Below are 25,931 nucleotides of genomic sequence, written 5' to 3'. Positions count from 1 at the left end.
CCCCATCTTGCTACTACTCTCCCTTCTTTTGTTTGCTCTCATCCTCCTCTACACCTTGATCCCCCCCCCCCCCCCAGGGAAAGAAAGTGAGTTGTTAAAGTGCCAGACTTTGACGCTCCCTCTTTCCTCTCCTCGTCTCCTCTTAAGGTTTTTGTCTGAAGGGTTGTTGCAGCCAACTGTAGTGGAATAGAGTGGACACGCGGTGTCTCTGTTTTTAACTCTCGATCAGACCTCCAGGGGGGAGTACTAACTGTGTTTGGATATAGAATACTGCACTGGCAACTTGGTGTGTGTGTGTGAGAGTCTCTGAGAGTCTCTTGGTTTCTTTGTGCTGCTTCTGCCTGTTTCCACTTTACTGACATGGCAATCTGCCTTGAAACCCCTCTGTTTCTCAGTCACTATCCTCTCCAAGAGCTTTCTTCCTTTCTGAAGACTGGTTATGTCTACTTTGACCCTATGGGCCCTTGTCAAAAGTAGTGCACTATATCAGGAATAGGGTGTCATTTAGGATACAGCCTCTCTGAGGACTCATTTAGAACATTCCTCTGTGCGTATGAGTGGTGTGGCCGTGTGTTTAGTGAGTAGTGTTGTGCCCTGGGCTTGTGCAGTAGGGGGATGTGTAGTGTTGCCGTGTGTGTTGTGTTCWCTACACAGCGTTAACTCTAGGACTGAGATTAATTATTCTTATCTCTGACTCGTCTGACTCTAACTGACCTCCTTGTGGGTTCCTCAGGTCAGGACCAGCTGTCTGGCCCTGTGTTTGTCTTTCAAGATGGTCTGAGGCGGGCACTCCTCTCTACTCTGTCTCTCTCTCTCTACTTCTCCTTTAGTCATTTTTATCCCTCAGTCACTCGTTCCTCCTCCCCCCATGTTCTGGTCTCTCCCCCTCTCTGCTGAGCGTGGTGGGTGAGGGAGGGAAAAGGAAAAAAAGAGAGGCTGGACGGGAGAGGGTAGGATAGAGYGAGGGTTGGGGGAAGAAGGGAGAAAAAAGAGAAAAGGAGGAAGAGAATGAAAGAAAGAGAGGCTGGATGGGAGAGGGTAGGATAGAGCGAGGGTTGGGGAAGAAGGGAGAAAAAAGAGAAATGGAGGAGGAGAAGGTGAGAAAGAGAGACTGGACAGGAGAGGGTAGGATAGAGCGAGGGTTGGGGAAGAAGGGAGAAAAAAGAGAAATGGAGGAGGAGAAGGTGAGAAAGAGAGACAGGACGGGAGAGGGTAGGATAGAGCGAAGGTTGGGGAAGAAGGGAGAAAAAAGAGAAATGGAGGAGGAGAAGTTGAGAGAGACAGGATGGGAGAGGGTAGGATAGAGTGAGGGTTGGGGAAGAAAGGAGAAAAAAGAGAAATGGAGGAGGAGGTGAGAAAGAGAGACTGGACAGGAGAGGGTAGGATAGAGGGAAGGTTGGGGAAGAGAGAAAAAAGAGAAATGGAGGAGGAGAAGGCGAGAAAGAGAGACAGGACGGGAGAGGGTAGGATAGAGCGAATGTTGGGGAAGAAGGGAGAAAAAAAGAGAAAAGGAGGTGGAGAAGGCAAGAAAGCAAGAGAAAAATTAGACAAAGAAAGCGGTCTCGATATGCTAGATGATTTGGAGTTTTGAAGGGGACAGGGTAGGAGGGGCGTTTTGGAGTCGGAGAAGGGGGAGGGGGAGATGTGGGAACATGCTGGCTCACTGCTGAGGTGTCAGTGTCTGCACTCTGCTGAGACTCAGACGGAAGGAAGGAGTAAACTGGTACCACATCAGTCCAACCAAGACTCCTGAAGAACACACTGAATGTACAAGAGATAGTCAGGAATATCCAACCTGGAGGAAAATTGAAGTTCAGTAAAATATGTTGTTTTTTTWATATTAAAAACAAAGGTGTTTTGGTGTTAAAGCCTTGGTCAGGCTGCAGGGTGCTCTGAGACTCATAGACGAAACACAGATTCATGGATTCATATTCTGACTCTCCTTTTAACTACTCCTGGCCCTCTTTCCCCAAGACGAGGATACGCAAGAAGATGGACAAGCAAGGTAACACTGGGACTATTTGACATCTTTTCATTGAATTTTATGAAACCTTTATTCATCCAGGTTGGTCCGGAGTAAATGTATTTTCAAGAAAGACCTTGGAGTCTCCTATGCTTTAACTATCCATTGATTGCAATTTACATTGATGGTTAGATTTGGTTCAATGGATTGTGAGAGGATCACTTTCCATGTGGACTAAATGCTTGAATTTGGAATATTTTTCAGAATGTGTTTTCCCTTTAAAATGTTTTCTCTTAGTGGAACATCTCCTAGAAAACAATCTGGTCACTGACATGTTGAGAGCAATGTCCAAAGATTTGTGACTCCATCCTTACTCTGTTGCAGAGTATGACCGAGTTGAAGGGATAGTTCACCCAAATTACAAAATGACATATGGGTTTCCTTACCCTGTAAGCAGTCTATAGACAAGGTATGACAGCCATCAATGCTTTGGTTTTGATTACCTTGATACTGTCTCCAAATGCTATTTATTTTTGCCCCAAAACCCATTCCAGTCAATATCCCAGATATTATGTTCTGTTTGTAATTAGTTGGTATATAGCAGAAGTTGTGCAGTAAGTCTGTGTTTCCTTACCTATCCTTCATGTCCCTAAGTCATACAAGGTTTACAGGAAAGCTTGGAGTGATAGTCACAATGTTATATTCCACAAAGACATCAGCAGAATGAAGAATGATAATCAGTCTTTTTGGCAGTGATGTTTCAATGTTCTTTTTCTTCTTATTGCCCATATTTAGTTGTATACAGTTGCAGTGAGAGTGTGTTTGCTAATGATTTAACTAGGATAGCTGAAAACTAATATTGGAATGTCAGACATTCTGTCTAGGGTAACGGATTGGCTTGTATCTTGTGGACAGACATYTCCTTAGGCCAGATCACACGCACTTCCTATGCTGTCAGGGAGAACATAAATGTTGCGCTCTGCGTGACTGTTGTACTTCATTGACAGTGACTGACACTGTCTGTGGCTACTCAACCCAGTTGAACTATTTGTATTTTCTTACTATAACTGATTTCCCTGATCAGCTGCTTTGCTGAGGAAWGTTTTCTTGCAATGACTGTGATATTTGGTTGTCTTACCTACCTTATTTTAGTTTAGTTTATTAACTCGATCATACAAAACAAAACAAGCACACATAAAAGCCATATATGCACATGAGTAAAATCATTGAGGATTACACACAATAAAGTCTGGGATTTATTTCAATTGTGGTCATCTTGAGACAAGATGGCGAGGCAAGATCGAACATGGTTGAACACAGTATGGAGCGAGATAATAAAACATAAAAACAAAGAAGAAGAACATCCATCTCATCATTGCAGTTACACAGAAGACATCAAACWGTTTTTTACTTTATTTTCAAAGCTGCCCAGAAAGGACGTCAWTTTTATGGGCAGAGGCAACTCATTCCACGCTGATGCTCCAGTATACAAGTACCTTTCCTAGCATTACTCCTGAACCTGTATAAGCACACATTAGCAACACCTGATCTGGTGCTGTGATTTTGTGCATCCCTAACATGKGGAAAGTAATCAGTTAGATATCTGGGTGCAGAACTATAAATACTCCTGTAAACCAAACYCTGTCTAATCTGGGACACCCTAACCTCAACATGCAGCAAGTTGAGTTTCTGAAAGCAGCTCCTGCCTATGTGAGTATGTGGACTCACCTTCAATACTACACTGATCWGCTTATTCTGGGCTACCTGGAGTTTCCCCTTCAGAAGCTTAAATAAGCCCCCAAACCAGGAAGCSTAGTCAAAATGGCATTGAATGAGAGCAGTGGCACGCACTCTCAAAAAGTCCTTATTCAAGCAGCTTGGACATTCTAGACAAAAACTTGTTTTTCGCATTAACCTTCCCTAGCACTTTAGTGACCATGTTCACACCCCCCAAGCAGAAGTAAAATAAAAGAGTTAAATTCATTGGCAACCTTTGCTTTGTCATATACCATCTCCGCCCTGATGCTCAGTCCAATACTGTTTCGTTTGTTTTTCGTAGTAGTACTAAAGCCTAGTTCCTTAAATGATTTCCAAAGCTTTTTAGGGTAATTTTTGTTCTCAATGATTTTATCAGCAAAGTAACCTCTCTTAGCTTCATCCATCTTGCTCTGTGCTTCATTTCTGTGACGTTTACAGTGCATTCGGAAAGTATTCAGACCCCTTAAATGTTTCCACATTTTGTTACGTTACGGACTTCTAAAATGGATTACATTAAAAAATATATAATCCTCATCAATCAACACACAATTCCCCATACTGACAAAGTGAAAACAGGTTTTTTGAAATAATTGCAAATGTATTATAAATTAAAAATAGATACTTTATTTACATAAGTATTCAGACCCTTTGCTATGAAACTCGAAATTGAGCTCAGATGCATCCTGTTTTCATTGATCATCCTTGAGATGTTTCTACAACTTGATTAGAGTCCACCTGTGGTAAATTCAATTGATTGGACATGATTTGGAAAGGCACAAACCTGTTTATAGAAGGCCCCACAGTTGACAGTGCATGTTAGAGCAAAAACCAAATCATGAGGTCAAAGGAAAGGAKGTCAAAGGAATGGTCCGTAGATCTCCAAGACAGGATTGTGTCGAGGCAGAGATTTGGGGAAGGGTACCAAAACATTTCTTCAGCATTGAAGGTCGCCAAGAACACAGTGGCCTCCATCATTCTTAAATGGAAGAAGTTTGGAACTAACAACACTGTTCCTAGAGCTGGCCGACCGACCAAACTGAGCAATCAGGGGAAAAGGGCCTTGGTCAGGGAGGTGAAGATGGGAGAACCTCCCTCTGTGGAGATGGGAGAACCTTCCAGAAGGACAACAATCTCTGCAGCGCTACACCAATCAGGCCTTTATGGTAGAGTGGCCAGACAGAAGCCACTCCTCAGTAAACGTCACATGACAGCCCGCTTGGAGTTTGCCAAAAGCCACCTAAAGGACTCTCAGACCATGAGAAACAAGATTCTCTGGTCTGATGAAACCAAGATTGAACTCTTTGGCCTGAATTCCAAGCGTCACGTCTGGAGGAAACCTGGCACCATCTCTATTGTGAATTATGGTGGTGGCAGCATCATGCTGTGTGAATGTATTTCAGCGGCAGGGACTATGAGACTAGTTAGGATCGAGGGAAAGATGAACGGAGCAAAGTACAGAAAGATCCTTGATGAAACCCTGTTCCAGAGCRCTCATGACCTCAGACTGGGGCGAAGGTTCACCTTCCAACAGGACAACGACTCTAAGCACACAGCCAGGACAACGTAGGAGTGGCTTCGGGATAAGTCTCTGAATTTCCTTGAGTGGCCCAGCCAAAGCCCCTACATGAACCCGATCGAACATCTTTGGAGAGACCTGAAYATAGCTGCGCTGCAACTCTCCCCATCCAACCTGACTGAGCTTGAGAGGATCTGCAAAGAAGAATGGGAGAAAGTCCCCAAATACAGGTGTGCCAAGCTTGTAGCGTCATACCCAAGAAGACTCAAGGCTGTAATCGCTGCCAAAGGTGCTTCAACAAAGTACTGAGTAAAGGGTCTGATTACTTATATAAAKGGACATTTATTTATTTCATCTTRTACATTTGAAAACACTTCTAAAACCAGTTTTTGCTTAGTCAGTATAGGGTATTGTGTGTAGATTGATTAGGAAAAAAACAATTTAATCAATTTTAGGATAAGGCAGCAACGTAACAAAATGTGGAAAAAGTGAAGGGGTCTGAATACTTCCCGAATGCAGGAGAAAATCAGGCTGCTCTTGAGTGTTCTTACACTTCTTAAAGGCTGTATTCCTTGCTTGCATAGATTCTAGAATCTCATGATTAAACCAAGGKCTAGATCTCTGCTTTGCTCCTGTCTAATGGGAGCCATCACATTCACCACATCAAGGAATCTACATTTAAAGTCTTCTGGTGCACTGTCTACCCTTACACTATCCAGCACARGTGACCAGTCAATTTTACCCACTTGCTCTCTTAACATTTCAACACAGTATTTTTGAGTCCTCTGATTCAAATAGTTGAATGCACTGATTGTAAATTGCTTTTGATTAGAGTGTCTGCTAAATGACCAAAATATAATGCAAATTACTCTTGGTCTAATCACTCTTCTAATCAAGATGAGTGAGATTATGATATTTATTTCACGGATATGGTTTATTAACACACGTTTGTATAGTAACTAGGCTGTATTTGAAAAATTGTAGTCCCGAACTGCAAAGTCCACAAGTAATCCTTAATGTATRCTAATGTAATCCCTAGTTTTGTTCTAGATGAACTCCACCAGAATAAGGGCTACTGTGGTTAAATCAGTCCCTGCAAGCAACAGACTGCCCGTAGGTCAGTTTTGACAAATGCCAGAAAGGCTGGTAGTCCTGTCTAAATTGGGGGGTTTGCACAGCATGATCATGACTTGGCTGATAATAGGGGCCTCGATAAGCCGGAGTGGGGGTCTCAAGGGGATCAAATGGGCTGGTGTCTGTTAKAAATGCCCGTGTCGATATCTGTAGAGTATGGAAAGAGTTTTGTAGAATCACAGTATTTTGGTGTCAAGATATTCTCTCTGTAATGATTTAAACAGTTCAGCTTTGGGAGAGATCAAGTTACTTCCATGTCTGTTTCATCACTGCTGAACTCTCTTCTCCTCCTGTTGCACTGCTGGATGTGATAGGCGATAACACACATTATTGCCGTCATAATTGAGAATGATACCTGTAAGATGAAATGCTGTAAGTGTTTTTTTATGTTATTCATATAAAGATTAGCTGAATGGAATCAAGCCACAGTGTATTCTTCTTAATAAAACGTTATCTGCATAAACATGACTGGCTGAATAAATGATGATAATACAGTGGGGAGAACAAGTATTTGATACACTGCCGATTTTGCAGGTTTTCCTACTTACAAAGCATGTAGAGGTCTGTAATTTTTATCATGGGTACACTTTAAACTGTGAGAGACGGAATCTAAAACAATCCAGAAAATCACATTGTATGATTTTAAGTAATTAATTTGCATTTTCTTGCATGACATAAGTATTTGATACATCAAGAAAAAGTTAATATTTGGTACAGAAACCTTTGTTTGCAATTACAGAGATCATACGTTTCCTGTAGTTCTTGACCAGGTTTCCACACACTGCAGCAGGGATTTTGGCCCACTCCTCCATACAGACCTTCTCCAGATCCTTCAGGTTTCGGGGCTGTCGCTGGGCAATACGGACTTTTAGCTCCCTCCAAAGATTTTCTATTGGTGTTCAGGTCTGGAGACTGGCTAGGCCACTCCAGGACCTTGAGATGCTTCTCATGGAGCCACTCCTTAGTTGCCCTGGCTGTGTGTTTTTGGGTCGTTGTCATGCTGGTAGACCAGCCACGACCCATCTTCAATGCTCTTACTGAGGGAAGGAGGTTGTTGGCCAAGATCTCGGCGATACATGGCCCCACTCCATCCCCTCAATATGGTGCAGTCGTCCTGTCCCCTTTGCAGAAAAGCATCCCCAAAGAATGATGTTTCCACCTCCATGCTTCACGGTTGGGATGGTGTTCTTGGGGTTGTACTCATCCTTCTTCTTCCTCCAAAACACGGCGAGTGGAGTTAGACCAAAAAGCTCTATTTTGTCTCATCAGACCACATGACCTTCTCCCATTCCTCCTCTGGATCATCCAGATGGTCATTGGCAAACTTCAGACGGGCCTGGAAATGCGCTGGCTTGATCAGGGGACCTTGCGTGCGCTGCAGGATTTTAATCCATGACGGCGTATGTGTGTTACTAATGGTTTTCTTTGAGACTGTGGTCCCAGCTCTCTTCAGGTCATTGACCAGGTCCTGCGTGTAGTTCTGGGCTGATCCCTCACCTTCCTCATGATCATTGATGCTCCACGAAGTGAGATCTTGCATGGAGCCCCAGACCAAGGGTGATTGACCGTCATCTTGAACTTCTTCCATTTTCTAATAATTGCGCCAACAGTTGTTGCGCTTCTCACCAAGCTGCTTGCCTATTGTCCTGTGGCCCATGCCAGCCTTGTGCAGGTCTACAATTKTATCCCTGATGTCCTTACACAGCTCTCTGGTTTGGCCATTGTGGAGAGGTTGGAGTCTGTTTGATTGAGTGTGTGGACAGGTGTCTTTTATACAGGTAACGAGTTCAAACAGGTGCAGTTAATACAGGTAATGAGTGGAGAACAGGAGGGCTTCTTAAAAAAAAAAAAACAGGTCTGTGAGAGACGGAATTCTTACTGGTTGGTAGGTGATCAAATACTTATGGCATGCAATAAAATGCACTACTAGATTAGATTCCGTCTCTCACAGTTGAAGTGTACCTATGATAAAAATKACAGACCTCTACATGCTTTGTAAGTAGGAAAACCTGCAAAATCAGCAGTGTATCAAATACTTGTTCTCCCCACTGTATGTCCATTTTAAGTGTTGATTTTGTGTATACAAAGTGTGAGGAAGTCAGTTTTCCTGGTTGTTTTTGCACCTCCCCCATGCATCTGTGAGGTAACATCAGGTGTGCAAAAGTGTATTTCTTAAATATTTGTGAATTTGAGCTCTCCGACTGAGAAATATGTGAAAACGCTTAAACACACACATTGTAATGATCATGGTTGTTTGACTGCACAGGTGTCATAGCACAGAATAGTTGCTTGGACTTTATAGAGGTTGTTTGAACGATTTACCTATTCTCAAGAWCGTTTCAAGTGAAATAATTATAGCTATCTTTTAGCCAAGATTTTGTTATTTTGCACTCTCCCAATTGAAATTCCATGATGTATGCTGGTCTTGAGGAAGTGTAACTATTCACTCTATGATGTTGATATTGTGACACTGTGTACTCATTTGATTTCACAATCAAATCAGGTCTTTACAGTCTTGATAAACAAGCCTCACAGGTGATCATTGTTTAAATCTTGTGTTTTTCCAAGGGGTTCTTTTCTCAAATGAAGCATAACAGCTTCTAAACAGAACAGAACCTTGGAAAAGGCCCTTGTGACAGCTCTGCCCCCTCCCTCTCTTTCTCTCCMTCMCTCCCTCCATCTCCATCTCTCTCCCGGGGGTCTGTAAGCTGTTTGGAGGGCACGCTCTGTTTTACTGGAAACTCTAGAAACCTGGCTCTAACTGCGGTCTTTGTCTTTTTCCTCTGTTGGCTGTTGGAGCTCTAGCTGGGCTGATGCCCTCAACTGGAAAGTTCATGCTATGTAGTCAAAGACAGGCTCAATGCACTCTTTGATTGGTAAAAGGTTCCAATGCCTTTATTGCTTTGGAATATATGAAGGATAAGAAATATCACATAAAAAAAAATATATAATTTAATAGCTTCCATTAAATGACATGTGGTACTTTGTTGTACTTTAATCAGCTGTGATTCTACCACAGACACTAGTGCTTGTCCTGTCTGAAGCTTCATCAGTAATATGAGTTGCCTATCTGTGTTATTCTCCTTGTTAACTGATGTTAAACACTAATCTCATYTCTGGCAGTAATGTTCAGAGTCTCTGAGGTGGCTGCTGTTGTTGGCTTGTAGACACAATGTGTGTCTGTCTGGCTGTGCTTTTTTTATAGTCCTTATTTCAAAACTAGATGGTTGTTGTACATGATCATTCTACAGTGGTTTCTGCAGTGTACAATGGTTCCTCCTTCAAAAATTGCGAGCTTACACCGCAGGACTTAGAGGTACCCAGCGTCACGGCTTCATTGCTCCAGACCACCACAAGGGGGAGTTAGAGCACTCATTATGCATTTGGGTCAAAAGGTTTTCATATGACCAATCATATCGATTGGTTCCAATGTTGAATTTGAGGGATGAAGTGAAGGAGAGAGACTGTTATTGAGAAAATAAGATAGTTAAAGAGACTGTGTTCAACAGGAATCTGTGTGTGTGTAGTCTCACCTGGTGTCCACACTAAGTGGCTACAGAGTACTTTATGCTGAAAAACAGACACAYGAGGACAAACAATAGAAGATAATGTCATTATTAGACTTGTACTTTACCAGATCATTGTGAAATAGAAAAGTATAATATCCCTTGAGAAAACTTCATGATAATATTGGMTAGATGGATACATGTGCATGTGTAGCATGTGACAATAGCAGGATCATATCAAGRATAGCGTCACAAATGAATACATAAATACCACTTGAAGCTTGATGATCAAATCCAGTCAAAGTTTATTTGTCACGTGCGCTGAATACAACAGGTCTAGTAGACCTTACAGTGAAATGCTTACTTACAGGCTCTAACCAATATTGCAAAAAAAGGTATTTGGTGAACAATAGGTAGGTAAAGAAATGAAACAACAGTAAAAAGACAGGCTATATACAGTAGAGAGGCTATAAATGTAGCGAGGCTACATACAGACACCGGTTAGTCAGGCTGATTGAGGTAGTATGTACATATAGATATGGTTAAAGTGACTATGCATATATGATGAACAGACAGTAGCAGTAGCGTAAAAGAGGGGGTGGCGGGTGGCGGGACACAATGCAGATAGCCCGGTTAGCCACTGTGCGGRAGCACTGGTTGGTCGGCYCAAATGAGGTAGTATGAACATGAATGTATAGTTAAAGTGACTATGCATATATGATAAACAGAGAGTAGCAGCAGCTTAAAAAGAGGAGTTTGGGGGGCACACAATGCAAATAGTCCGGGTAGCCATTTGATTACCTGTTCAGGAGTCTTATGGCTTGAGGGTAAAAACTGTTGAGAAGCCTTTTTGTCCAAGACTTGGCAATCCGGTACCGCAGTTAGATCACAACTTGTTTTGTGAGAACAATTTGTGGGGCATTTCAGTAGCTAGCTCTACAGTATGAGTGTGGGGAAGAGAGCGACACAGAGGTGCACATCATGTGATCTCATCAAACTACATCATTGGCTAGTCTTTGCAAATGATGTGGTTACTAAAACAGCTGTACCTCTTGATAGTAGATATTTATGTTCTCATTTCAGAAGTAGACCATGGTGTAATAGCCTAAAAGTTTTTGTCTACGTTTTTGGGAAAAGTGGTCAAAGTAGTTGATATGTGTCAAAAGTCACAATGTTTACTCATTGTCTCATGCTTAGAATGTGTTCCCCCATTGTTAATATGTGACCCTTTTTTAGGAAACTAGGCAAATGTCGCGGGTCACTACTTCACAGGCAAGCCATTTTAACATTTATTTTTTTTACATCAAAATGCGTTTTTTTGAAGAAATGCCTTCTCGAACATGTGCCTTAATAACAAAACTTGGTTACAATCTGTAAATATGAATACAATTGTTAAATTAYGAGCCTAGTTGGTTTAGCCACAGAAAAATTCAGCAACCTTCCCGCTAGCCATGATTGGCTGAGATAATGAGTGGGCTGGACATGCGGAGAGATGAGTTTGAATGGGTTTACCATATAGCWSACTTCTTTCTATTTGAGCTGGTCAGTATGTGTAGGTAATCCTGTCTAACGCTGCTGTTTTAAAAATGTATCGCTCAATAAAACTTCATAAGTGTTGCTTTCCACTTTCTGGAGGACCGAATTTTGAAATCAGTGGAATTCGAGTATGATAGCTAAGGAGATTAAGAAAACACCACCTATCTTTGGATTACATCTTCAAACTAAGGGCAACCATGGCGTCCTTGACAAGAGACGCGTCCATCTATGATGTATATGGGTAAGATAGTCTAACTAGCTACATTTTCAGATATTACAAGATTACATTTTTACAGAAAGTGATTTCATTTCAAGTTGAAGTGTACTGTTAGCTAGCTAATGTTAGCTGGCTGGCTAACATTACGTGTATGATCTTATTATTTGTGTTTCAGATCCATTTGCTTGGCTGGTTGTAGCCTAATGTTATTGTTCATTGTTTAGCTAGCTAGCTACACCCGTTGAATATGGCCGCTGTGAGTAAACATCAGCAAAAAAGCGTAATTAAATTGTTGCCAGCAGCACAGTTACAGTCACCAACGTTCTGGATAACATGAAAACAGCMAAACCAGCTCTGCTAGGGCGAGGAAAATGTCAGAGTTTGGGTAGGGGCTAAAGCTTAAGAGGGTGTGAATGATCCTGAATGGGTGTAAACAAAGAAGAGGTCTCCAGTAGGTACCAAAACATTCAAAGGCCATTTTCTCAGAAGTGTGGTTACAAGCTTATCAACCTTCAAAGCAGAATTACTGTCCCATTGTTCCTCCAAGACCGAATCAAGGCGGTCGGTCACATATTTTCCAGTTAATTCAACAGTGTGAAGTTTAATTAGGTGATGTGGTAACTAAAACAGCAGTACCCTCTTCATTGGTTGTGTCAAGGGTGTGCGTACTGGTAGCGAAGTCAGGTGCAGGAGAGCAGAGGGTTGTGAACAGGCGCACACTTTATTAAGGCAGGAGAAACCAACAGACGGACGCAACTGTGTCAAAATTTCCAGCCAATTGGCAAAAGTGCAAAAACGCGCAGTCACAAAAATCATGTTTAACAAATAAACATACCTCGTGAACAACACGGAATATAAGAACACCCGTCTGGCGCGTCACAAATGACACGTAACACAAACAATATCACACAAAGACATGAGGGGGAACAGAGGAATAAATACATGCAGTGTGATTGGGGAATGTAAACCAGGTGTGCAGGGAACAAGACAAAACAAATGGATCAATGAAAAATGGAGCGGCGATGGCTAGAGAGCCGGTGACGTCGACCGCCGAACGCCGCCCGAACAAGGAGAGGAGCCGACTTCGGCGGAAGTCGTGACAGGTTGTAGATAATTCAGTTCTGATTCCAGATTTAAATAGCAGTTTGGTAGACCAATAAATCATACTCTTAAAAGGGAAGTTTACCTAAAATCCAACATTTCCCAAGTGATTCCATAGATTGAAACTATTATGTGGAGTTTGCCTTCTCCCCCTCTCTCTCCCTGCAGTGTAGAATTGGAAAGCTGCTAAAACAGGTCAAGTGTCTCTTGGCGTATGTTTGTGCACTGCTAGCTTTGCTCAATTGTCAGTCAAAGAGATTGAAAAATCCGCAAATTGTGGCTCATTAAAAGAAAAAGCTTAAATATTGCAGACAGATTGTGGCTTCTATCAATGTAATTGTCTGCATCATACCCAATCCCCATATTTTTTTTTTGTTAAAATATATATTTTAAATATTTGTTGTTTTTTAAAATATATTTTACGTTATTATTTTCCCTAACCATACCACCCTTCCCCTAATTGAGTAAACTAATGGAGAACAACACTTAGGCTTCTACTTCCAGCTTATACACACTAAAAACAWTTTATGGACACAGTATATACAGTGGGGCAAAAAAAGTATTTAGTCAGCCACCAATTGTGCAAGTTCTCCCACTTAAAAAGATGAGAGAGGCCTGTAATTGTAATCATAGGTACACTTCAACTATGACAGACAAAATGAGAAGAAAAAATCCAGAAAATCACATTGTAGGATTTTTTATGAATTTATTTGCAAATTATGGTGGAAAACAAGTATTTGGTCACCTACAAACAAGCAAGATTTTTGGTTCTCACAGACCTGTAACTTTCTTCTTTAAGAGCTCCTCTGTCCTCACTCATTACCTGTATTAATGGCACCTGTTTGAACTTGTTATCAGTATAAAAGACACCTGTCCACAACCTAAACAGTCACACTCCAAACTCCACTATGGCCAAGACAAAGAGCTGTCAAAGGACACCAGAAACAAAATTGTAGACCTGCACCAGGCTGGGAAGACTGAATCTGCAATAGGTAAGCAGCTTGGTTTGAAGAAATCAACTGTGGGAGCAATTATTAGGAAATGGAAGACATACAAGACCACTGATAATCTCCCTCGATCTGGGGCTCTACGCAAGATCTCACGCCGTGGGGTCAAAATGATCACAAGAACGGTGAGCAAAAATCCCAGAACCACACGGGGGGACCTAGTGAATGACCTGCAGAGAGCTGGGACCAAAGTAACAAAGCCTACCATCAGTAACACACTACGCCGCCAGGGACTCAATCCTGCAGTGCCAGAGGTGTCCCCCTGCTTAAGCCAGTACATGTCCAGGCCCGTCTGAAGTTTGCTAGAGAGCATTTGGATGATCCAGAAGAGGATTGGGAGAATGTCATATGGTCAGATGAAACCAAATATAACTTTTTGGTAAAAACTCACCTCGTCGTGTTTGGAGGCAAAGAATGCTGAGTTGCATCCAAAGAACACCATACCTACTGTGAAGCATGGGGGTGGAAACATCATGCTTTGGGGCTGTTTTTCTGCAAACGGACCAGGACGACTGATCCGTGTAAAGGAAAAAATGAATGGGGCCATGTATCGTGAGATTTTGAGTGAAACCCTCGTTCCATCAGCAAGGGCATTGAAGATGAAACGTGGCTGGGTCTTTCAGCATGACAATGATCCAAACCACCGCCCGGGCAACGAAGGAGTGGCTTCGTAAGAAGCATTTCACGGTCCTGGAGTGGCCTAGCCAGTCTCCAGATCTCAACCCCATAGAAAATCTTTGGAGGGAGTTGAAAGTCCGTGTCGCCCAGCAACAGCCCCAAAATATCATTGCTCTAGAGGAGATCTGCATGGAGGAATGGGCCAAAATACAGCAACAGTGTGTGAAAACCTTGTGAAGACTTACAGAAAACGTTTGACTCTGTCATTGCCAACAAAGGGTATATAACAAAGTATTGAGAAACTTTTGTTATTGACCAAATACTTATTTTCACCATATTTGCAAATAATTCATAAAAAAATCCTACAATGTGATTTTCTCAGATTTTTTTTCTCATTTTGTCTGTCATAGTTGAAGTGTACCTATGATGAAAATTACAGGGTCTCTCTCATCTTTTTAAGTGGGAGAACTTGCACGATTGGTGGCTGACTAAATAATTTTTTGCCCCACTGTATATATATACATAAATTTATATATATATACATATAATATATATATTACATGAACTCAGCAAAAAAAGAAACGGCCCTTTTTCAGGACCCCGTCTTTAAAAACCTCTAACGAGCCTCTACCCGGTCCGGGAGCACCCCCCATCCCCCACACACTGGGATTGCATAGCTAGCATAGCTTCACAAGTAGATAGTGAAGCATTCTAAATATCATTGAAATCACAAGTCCAAGACACCAGGTGAAAGATTACAGATTCTTGTGAATAAAGGCCACCATTTCAGAATTTTTAAAATGCTTTTTACAGGGAAGACAAAATAATGTAAAATTCTATTAGCTAACACGTGCAAAATACACCACTATTCTAACTCCATCAGTTTCTTACTCCTTTCAGGTGCTATCACCCAATTCGGCTCAAACTAGATATTGATACAATAACCTTATAAAAAAAACCATCAGATGACAGTCTGATAACATATTCATGGTATAGGATAGTTTTTGTTAGAAAAAGTGCTATTTCAGGTAGAAATCACAGTTTACAATTTGCACCGACCATCACACGAAATCGAGCTAGATTATAGATAGAGCAACGTGTATGACCAATTTACTCATCATAAACATTATCATAAAAATAGACAAAGCATAGCAATGGAGAGGACCCAGTTTCTTGGTGATTTCAGACCATATTTCAGATTTTCTAAGCGTGTTTTTTCAGCGAAAACACAAATAAATCGATAAGTTAGCCATTAACCACATGTGCAAACGTTACCAGAATGCATCGATTCCAGTCCAAAGAGCGCTATAAAGTAATCACCGGCCAAAATATATTAATTTTTTCACTAACCTTCTCAGAATTCTTCCGATGACACTCCTTGTAACATCATTTTAGCAACATACATATACAGTTTTTGTTCGCAAAGCGTGCATATTTAGCCATACCAAACCGGTTACACAATAAAAATACTAGGAAAAATCACAAGCCTCAAATATGTCCTGACGTCATCTATTCAGAGTGTTAGTTTAATTGAAAGCTAAATCATATACTTGATTAAACAAATACAGGGTGACAGGAATCGAAAGAACACAATTAGTTCTTAATGCATCGCTGATTTTACATTTTTTTTCAATTATCCTTACTTTTTCAATAAGGTTGCGCCAAGCGAAGCTAATAGAAACAAGATGTGCGACATAACGTTAACATTTATCGACAGAAACACGCATTTAATCATCATAAATTGTTGCTTACTGTGAGCTGTTCTGTCCATCAGAATCTTGGGCAAAGAATCCTTTTCTTGGTCGAATCTTGCTTTTGGTCGATAGATGTCCTCTGTCCTTCGAAATATCCCATAACGATGAACGGGACCCACGACACGTGTCGCAAAGTTTCAGAGTGCACAACAAATAAATTCCTCAGAACGCACTATAACGGATATAAATTGCTCTAAAACGGTTCCAAACTTAAACTACATTATGATTGTTTTTTAACAACTATAACGTTGGAAAACATGACCGGAGAATATTGCTGGTTAGACACCGATTTGGAATGAGGCAAGTCCGATGTCCTTGCAAGCTTCAGGCGCACGACAAGAAGGGCGGTCCTATAACATTTTGTGGTTTTCATAATGGCTGGGATGTGCAATAAGACTCCATTCAAAAACGTGATGACGTGACAGACACCCCGAGGAAGAACGTAGGCAGTGTCGTTTCTTCATAGCATTTCCAACTGTCGCTTTTAAAAAAACAGGACTCAGATCAGGGGTAAAAATTTCTTGTAAAACTGGAAACCCCCTGTCATGAAAAGTGCTGTAGAATATTGTTCTGTACCGACTCAGAGACCAATTCCAACTTCTATAGAAACTAGAGGTTGTTTTTCTATCCAATAATAACATAATCATGCATAATGTACGATCAAGAATTTAGCAGAAGGCAGTTTAATTTGGAGACGCCAATATGCTAAAATGCGGAACAGACCCCTATAGTTGCAAGACAGTTAAAAGATAATTTGTATAAATCCAAAATAACATCACAGATCTTCATTGTAGAAGGGTTTAAACTATGCTTACCATGCTTGTTCAATGAACCATAAACAATTAATGAATATGCACCTGTGGAACGGTCGTTAAGACACTAACAGCTTACAGACGGTAGCAATTAAGGTTACAGTTATCAAAACTTAGGAGACTAAAGAGGCCTTTCTACTGAATCTGAAAAACACCAAAAGAAAGATGCCCAGGGTCCCTGCTCGTCTGCGTGAACATGCCTTAGGCATGCTGCAAGGAGGCATGAGACTGCAGATGTGGCCAGGTAAATACAGTGCAATGTCGGTACTGTGAGACGCCTAAGACAGCGCTACGGGGAGACAGGACAGACATCTGATCGTCCTCGCAGTGGCAGACAACGTGAAACAACACCTGCACAGGATCGGTACATCCGAACATCACACCTGCGGACAGGTACAGGATGAACAACAACAACTGCCCGAGTTACACCAGGAACGCACAATCCCTCCATCAGTGCTCAGACTGTCCGCAATAGGCTGAGAGAAGCTGGCTGTGGGCTTGTAGGCCTGTTGTAAAGCAGGTTCTCACCAGCCATAACCGGCAACAACGTCGCCTATGGGCACAAACCCACCGCCGCTGGACCAGACAGGACTGGCAAAAAGTGCTCGTCACTAATGAGTCACGGTTTTGTCTCACCAGGGGTGATGGTCTAGGCTAGCTTTTCAAACAGAAATTTGCATCCTGTAGCTCTAACTCCAAAAAGTTATGGACACTGTAAAGTCCATGGAGAACAAGAGCACCCTCCTCCCAGCTGCCCACTGCACTGAGACTAGGTAACACGGTCACCACCAATAAATCCATGATAATCTAATATTTCAATAAGCATTTCTCTATGGCTGGCCATGCCTTCCTCCTGGCTACTCCAACCCCGGCCAACAGCTCCGCCCCCCGTAGCTACTCGCCCGAGCCTCCCAGCTACTCCTTCAAGAGACTCCAGCCTACCGCAGGGCAAGCGGTACCGGAGCGCCAGGTCTAGTCCAAGAGGCTTCTAAACAGCTTCTACCCCATAAGACTCCTGAACAGGAAATGAAATGGCTACCCAGACTGTTTGCATTGCCCCCCCCCCCGCCCCTTACAACGCTGGCTTACTCTCTGTTGTTATCATCTATGCATAGTCACTTTAATAACTCTACCTGTATGTACATATTACCTTGACTAACCGGTGCCCCCACACATTGACTCTGTAYCAGTACCCCCCTGTATATAGTCTCGCTATTGTTATTTTACTGGTGCTCTTTAATGACTTATTACATGTATTTGTTTTTCTTGTTTGTATTTTGTATATATTTTTTAAACTGCATTGTTGGTTTGKKGCTCGTAAGTAAGCATTTCACTGTAAGTTCTACACCTGTTGTATTCGGGCGCATGTGACAAATACATTTTGATTTGATTGTATTGTTTTCATAAACAATGTTCTCCCCAAACAATGTTACTCTATATTTTTAATACCAACCTCTATTGAATATTCCYTTTCTGCTTCACACATATTAAATGTCTATTATTTTAAGATTGACATGGAATGTGCCAAATTTATAAAATACATGACCTAATTCCTAAGGGAAAAGATACATTTCGGTGGGAGCTAAAATAGTTCACAATACTAGAGCCTCTTTCTGCCCAAAACTTCAATTCACTGCAGTTGTAGCCTTGTTTTATCATGATCATGGTCACAGCTCGTCTTAACCTCTGGGTTATAATAACAACACAATGACCAGAAAATAGCCATAAAGTTCGTCCAAGTGTTTCTCTGCAAAGATTTCACTAGCGCTAAGGGGATTTATTTACAATCATAGCAGTCGGACGAGTAAATCGACATCCATTGATTTGGAAACAGATYTGGCGAGTTTAATTAAAGCGGATTATCTTTTCTTTTGCTACATATTGAAATTCTGTTATTACATCACAATTGCACCGCAATTATTATTATTTTGATGGCAAACCTAAATTGGCTTCTTACGTCATTCATTCTATATTCCGTGTTAATTCACTCTAACTTTATGGGGGGGGGGAGGGTTTATTCGATGAATATGATGCCCCCTTAAAAGAGAGAGATAGCAAAAAACCTGTATTACCAGGACCAGAAAAACCCATGAGCATTATAGTTTTCTTGGTTAGGTAAGTCAAGTCTTGTACCTTTACCAAAAGTGGATATATGTTAATCTTTTTCTGAGCATATTTCCCAGATCTTTCTAGACAGTCATACAATGCAAAACCTTATTTTTATTGAATTATCTATAAAGTACCAACTCAGAATACCTTTTTCACCACTTACGTACATCTACGTTTGGGTGTGCAAGTTTGTATATTATTATTATTTCCCATTTGTTACTTTATCAAATCTCTAGTAATCATTATACCACATACAAATAGTCCCGTTTTCATATCTTCACAGAATCCCCATATAATCCCCAAATTTCATCTCTTATTACCCAAACTCCAGTTTAACACTTATTTTCACCCTCACTGTCACGTTCTGACCATAGTTCTTGTGTGTTTTGCTGGTTTTAGTGTTGGTCAGGACATGAGCTGGGTGGGCATTCTATGTTGTGTGTCTAGTTTGTCTGTTTCTGTGTTTGGCCTAATATGGTTCCCAATCAGAGGCAGGTGTTTTGTGTTTTCTCTGATTGGGAATCATATATAGGTGGCTTGTTTTGTGTTGGGGTTTGTTGGGTGGTTGTTTCCTGTCTCTGTGTTTTCTCTGCACCAGATAGGGCTGTATCGGTAAGCCACGTTTGTTATTTTGTTATTTTGTAAGTGTTCACTGTTTAATCGTCATTATTAAATCATGTTGAACACGAGCTACGCTGCGTCTTGGTCCGATCCCTGCTACACCTCCTCTTCAGACGAAGAGGAGGAAGGCTGCCGTTACACTCACACAACTCTCATATCACATTCTCACCGTACTGTTCCCAAACATACTTAATCAATATTTTTATAACCTGCAAGAATATTTTCTTACTTCTACACGTTTCTACTTCAGGACTAGTTCATGGAATTACAGAATTTCCCACATTTGCATCTTACGATACTAACCCAGGGCATTATAATTAATTTCACACCTCTCCTTACAACGACAGTACGTTCACGACTCCGTGTTTTCTTCTCTTAGGACAGTATCCTCAGAACTTCCTTTTTATTATAACAACAATATCTTCAGAATCTCATATCCTGAAAACGGCAGTAAATTCACAACTCCGTTTTTCTCTTCCCTGTAGAATACGGCCACGACTTCCTTTCTATTATGACGATGGCTTCAAAATCTTATAATCTTAAGAACGGCAGTACGGTCACGACTCCCTCTTTATTATGACAATACTATCAGGATCTCATAATCTCTAAAACGACAGTACGTTCGTTTTGTTTATTGTTTCCAAGAGATGTTAGTCTCACCCTATTAAATTAGTCTTTTTTTGAGATCCTGTATCAGTCCACCGGCCCCCTCCGGAGGACCTTGGGCAGGTCCCTCTCTGCTCCCTTAGTGAAGTGCGGGTTGCCTTGAATCACACCTAGAGTGATTCCCAAGCACGGTTGACCCTGGTCCTCAGGAGTAGTCAGCAGACAGAGATAAGGATCCCTTCCTCGTCGCCATAAATGTTGTGGAAAATTATTTATTAAGTGAGATACTTTGTTATTTCTTCAAACAATCAATCTTTGTTATCAATTAAGAATTGCAATAATGAAGCTGGTCAACGACCAGCCCAACCTTACAGAGGAATCATGGGTCTTATATAGCTGACACTAAAAATGYTTAGTCATGGCTGGTTCCACCCCTCCCCGGCAGCTCGGGGCATCACGAGCTATCTTGGGTTCATCTTGTGAGTTATGTGCTCCGGATGTTGTTTCTCAGACACAAAGATGATTTTAGACTAAGAGGGGTTTGTTCTACTCCTCCTGGCTATCTCTATCKCGGGTCACAAACACCAACTAATTATATGGAATGCAGACTGTAGGTTTTATTACCAAGCCATCACAAATCAATTGCTAGCGCCAAGCCCCAGAGGCCCAACTCAGTCACACTCACACAGATGAGAGAGTACTCATCAAAGCTATTCGATGCATGAACAGTATTAAAACATAATCTTGTAATTTTCTACCATAGGCTGTAACTTAACACAACTGGAAAAAGGAAAGGGTCTGAATACTTTCCGGATAGACTGTATGTAAATGTAAATACATTTGCATATAATAACCTACCAACATTAACTCTTGAACCATTCAAGCTAGAAACTTGTATCAACTGTAACTATACAAATTAACACACATTAGCATAAAATAGCTCACTGACAGTAACTGTTGAACTGTTCAAGCTAGAGACACCAAACCAATTTTCACATGTTCAGGCTATATTAACTTCAAATTCTTAAACTTGTATCAATTATAACTATATAAAATTGCATTAATTTGCATAAAATAACCAACCAATAGTAACTGTTGAACTGTTCAAGCTACGAATACCAAACAAACTTTGTCATGTTCAGGCTATCTTTTTTTTTTATCTTAATTTTTTTGGGGCCTATCCTTCATTCTTCATTCCCAGTACAAAAATGTACTTTGTTTTTACAGCTTTTTCTTTTGTTTCTACAAGTACATTTTATACACATTTGACATACATGGCACTTAAAAAATATATAATTACATAGTAGTTTTGATTTACATTACATCTAGATAGATAGTACTTTTTGTGTTAAACGTTCTACAACAAAGATGTYGAAGTGTCCAACAAGCTTTCTCTGCCCTTAACCTTGTTCTGAAMACCTCCAAAACAATGGTCATGTGGTTTGGTAAGAAGAATGCCCCTCTCCCCACAGGTGTGATTACTACCTCTGAGGGTTTAGGGCTTGAGGTAGTCACCTCATACAAGTACTTGGCGTGAGCTAGTCGGCTTAGCATCTAGGTGGTGTTCAAATAAACTCATTCGCATCGGTGGGCCACCATACGTCCGTAGTGGAGATGTCTTAAGTGGGGCCCGACGTTTCATTAAAAATGAATATACCATACTCTGCCTATAAAAACAGAAACAAATACATTCTTTCCTTTGGTTTGTGGTCGTAAAAAGTCACCCTACCAGAACATTAGGAAGTAATATTTGAAATTTATCAGGATGAACTACCTTTACAAAAACATAAGAACACACTCTAATATTCCTTAGCACAAATGTGCAATTTACTCACAAGCATCAATATGCATGCAACTGCAATCCCACGATTGTACCAAGAGACACAAAAACTTTAATGGTACTGAAAAGACGTATAGTAATAGCTGCTCTTAAATTAAAAAACCTTTAAAGAAAGAGTGATTTAAACCCAGTTATCACATACGCATATAAAGTAAATAGTAATCCCTGCGTTACATCCTACAAACTAGAGGAGAGTGATTGTTGAAATGTTAATGAAGAAAGTGTTCGCCTGTCCGTAAATCGTAACAATTTACATAATAAACATACACATACACATTACATATACCATATGAAAATTTATGAGTTGTATGAACAGAGAATTCCATCACACAACTTGTTTGAAGCTGGCTGACTAACACTAAAGTTCCACTTTAATTTTAACATCACCACCGAAAGAAGGATCATTCTCACAGAGCGTGACTATTCTTCAACTCAATAACAGTATCAAGGCAAAGCTTTAAAAGGTGTAGCTTAGCTCTGGACTTGTATGTTTCTCGAAACCTTGGCATTCTTTTCGGCCGTTACAAGTGCTTCTCCAACACAGGCTGGTCATTGTCGACTTGACTACAGCTGTCACTTCAGAATAGTCATTTAAGTGCTTGTTGTGACCTTGAACGCCATTTTTTTATTGATATTCATCCGAGAAAAATTTGTTCACACAAAAGGGTAGGTTTGTCCCAGACGATGCAACAAAGTAGCAGCCCGGCTGTTAATTTGGTAGGTACCCTGGTAGAGATACACTGAATAAAATCTGTCCAACCTACAAAGCCATTTGCCCTTTACAAAATCGTCATCGACACGGCAAATCAATTATCTACTAGCTGAATTTCGGACCGGCAGATCAGGTAGGAAAGTTTAACTTGCGAAAGATGTTGAGCGAAAACTGAAATTCTGTCTCAAGTTCACCAAATACCTGAAAAACGTTTCTCAACTCCCGCAGTAGTCCTTGCAATTTTTTGTCTTTGTACCGTTTCATGTTCCGCATCAGGCTGCGGTCTCCACACACATCTCTCAGACAGGGGAAATGAGCAGGGTTGCCATTGCCATTGCCATCTCCCACAAATTCAGCTTTCATAAACTTATAATGTTTTTTTACTCATTCTATTATTTTAAATATTAATACTGTTATTTTATCTCTTTCTTATTTCTCCCTACTCTAACTAATAATTAACTGTATATTACCTTGAGTTGGAACCTGAAGAGGAAGTAAACAAAGGCGTAGCGGCGTATACTGATAAGTGGCAAATTAGAGATCGACGTATGCATGTATGTTGTCAGAGGAAACGGTAATGTGGACAATCTTTATGTTGCGGCCCTTGCCAACATTTTGTTCAGATTGTTCAAGTGTTTCATAATGTCTATACCAAGAAATGCACAGTCCCGTAGCCATTCCTGAGATTGTAATTACCCCAGACACCGGTTTTTCCTTTTTCTCCATGAACTGGTCGATTTCACCTCTCGTAGATTCAAAAGGAAATTGCCTCAGCACAGCGCCTCGCGCTGTTAACCAATCTCAACGTGTCAGTGAATAGGGTATGGCAGGCTGTGGGTAATGTTGTGCTGTCGCTGAGAGTTGGTCACAACTGACGATGGTTTCAGACCTCTGGCAACCGTGATTGGAAATTGGTACAGTGCCGAACAACCACCTCCATGGACGTGGTCCATTTTCAAAAAGCGACTTGCAAACCCACCAATGCCTCCTCGGTGCCAAATGACAGTGAAATGTCCATAAACGATCTCCTCATTAAGGGCTTGAACGTGTGTCTTTTGAACTTGGTCCGGACACCTGTCGTTTGCTTTCCGACCTGATGAAGAAAGGTGCGCGCCGTCTGGTAGCCAGGCTGGACAGCGGCCGGACCTAGGTCCACTCCAACTCTGGTCCCAGTTATTGCTGGCAATCTCAAAGCTAACGCACAGAGCCGCGAAGAATTGAATCCACGGCTGTACTGCTGGTGTCCCATCCATTAGGCACCAACTCAAGAAACTCTTTCCAAAGTAAAGGTTCATGTCTCATCAACTCCTAGTCGTTGAAATTAAAATATGGCCCAAGTTGGGCCACGTCTTGATGGTCCCCAGTGCTTCTCGTCAATTGCCCACGGAAAATGCAATAAAGACTTGACTCGTTTCAATTGACTGTCTAAAGCTGCCCTGGATAGTTCGAATATCCTCTCGTGCTATAGATTCCTCGTCAGCCTAAGTTATTGGCCCAAAAGTCTGTCGCGCTTCCTGCTGGCCACCATAACAAGTTCAAAGCCGCCGTTCATCATGCATCGCTTTAACAAAGTCACCGTGCGCTATACGGCTTCCGATGCTTAATGCTATTTCGCCAGCAAATTAGGTAGCTGGAGCTTTTACCGCTTGCTTCACTGACTTCTCGGCTCTGGAAGAAATGACTGCTGTTTCCTCAGACTCCTCGGCTCAGCAATCTCCGTTAATCTTATATTCCTTCTCAGTTGTTCCTTGCCAAGCCCGTCCATATTTTTGTCGCTGTGAATGGTTCCTCGTTAGTGGGCCGTCGAAATATATTAATTCCTTCAATACCGCAAAACTTTGTTGCCAAACACACCATAGCACGAAGCGCTTTTCGTTGCCGCATCTCCTCAATAAATAGGACGTCGGTCCATTTTTCTTTGAAAATTCTACACTTATCTCCTTTATCTACTTTTCTCCGTTTGGAATGAACGACATTTGGCTGATAATTGAGGTAATTAATGCGCGTATAACAACGGTCGTAAACAAGCAGCAGATGGCGCATTGATACCGTGCTGCTGTTTTCAGTCTGTCTCAGTGATGCATGCTTGTCTTCTACTCTGAATGGAAAGAGTGCGCCCCTTAGCGGATAATCCCATGAATTGCCCAGCCTGAATTAAAACTATATTAATTCCATGTCTTTTTCATTTTTTCACTTTTCACAAATGTATCTGGCTGGGTCCTAGATCGAAAACCTCCTTGGGGGCCGGTTCCGGCCCGCGGGCCGTATGTTTTGACACCCATGGGCTAGATGGTAACACTGTCCTCTCTCAGCACATATCAAAGCTGCAGGCTAAAGTACATCTAGACTTGTTCCTCTATCGTAATCGCTCCTCTTTCACCACAGTTGCCAAACTAACCCTGATTCAGATGACCATCCTATCCATGCTAGATTACGGAGACGTAATTTATAGATCGGCAGGTAAGGGTGCTCTCGAGCAGCTAGATGTTCTWCATCGTTCGGCCATCAGATTTGCCCCCAATGCTCCTTATAGGACTCATCACTGCACTCTGTAAACTGGTTATCTCTGTATACCCATTGCAAGACCCTATGGTCAATGCTTATTTATAAAACCCTTTTAGGCCTCACTCCCCCCTATCTGGGATACCTACTGCAGCCCTCATCCTCCACATACAACACCCATTCTGCCAGTCACATTCTGTTAAAGGTCTCCAAAGGACACACATCCCTGGGTCACTCCTCTTTTCAGTTCGCTGCACCTAGAGCAACTGGAAGGAGCTGCAAAAAAACACTCAAACTGGACCGTTTTATCTCCATCTCTACATTCAAGGCTCAATCATGGACACTCTTACTGACAGTTGTGGCTCCTTYGCGTAATGTATTGTTGTCTTTACCTTCTTGCCCTTTGTGCTGTTGTCTGTGSCCAATAATGTTTGTACCATGTTTTGTGCTGCTACCATGTTGTGCTKCTGCCATGTTGTGTTGCTACCATGTTGTTGTCATGTTGTGTTGCTACCATGCTGTGTTTTCATGTGTTGCTGCCATGCTATATTGTTGTCTTAGGTCTCTCTTTATGTAGTGTTGTGGTGTCTCTTGTCGTAATGTGTGTTTGGTCCTATAT

General features: G+C 41.5%; 1 protein-coding gene across 1 annotated transcript in view; it reads left to right on the top strand.

Annotated features, from left to right (window-relative positions):
- The first annotated feature begins 758 nt into the window (after window positions 1-758).
- LOC111974391 (rho guanine nucleotide exchange factor 28-like) overlaps window positions 759-25,931 on the top strand; it is a 40,080-nt gene continuing 14,907 nt past the window's right edge. The window contains exon 1 of the mRNA XM_070446840.1: window positions 759-2,005. Within this exon, the coding sequence (XP_070302941.1) occupies window positions 1,921-2,005 (85 nt within the window). The 5' untranslated portion in view covers window positions 759-1,920. The remainder of the gene's footprint in view (window positions 2,006-25,931) is intronic.

The sequence above is a fragment of the Salvelinus sp. IW2-2015 genome, linkage group LG15 (assembly GCF_002910315.2).
Source record: "Salvelinus sp. IW2-2015 linkage group LG15, ASM291031v2, whole genome shotgun sequence".
Classification (NCBI taxonomy): domain Eukaryota; kingdom Metazoa; phylum Chordata; class Actinopteri; order Salmoniformes; family Salmonidae; genus Salvelinus; species Salvelinus sp. IW2-2015.
Note: the sequence above shows the minus strand (reverse complement) of the source record. Positions and strands in the feature narration are given on the sequence as shown.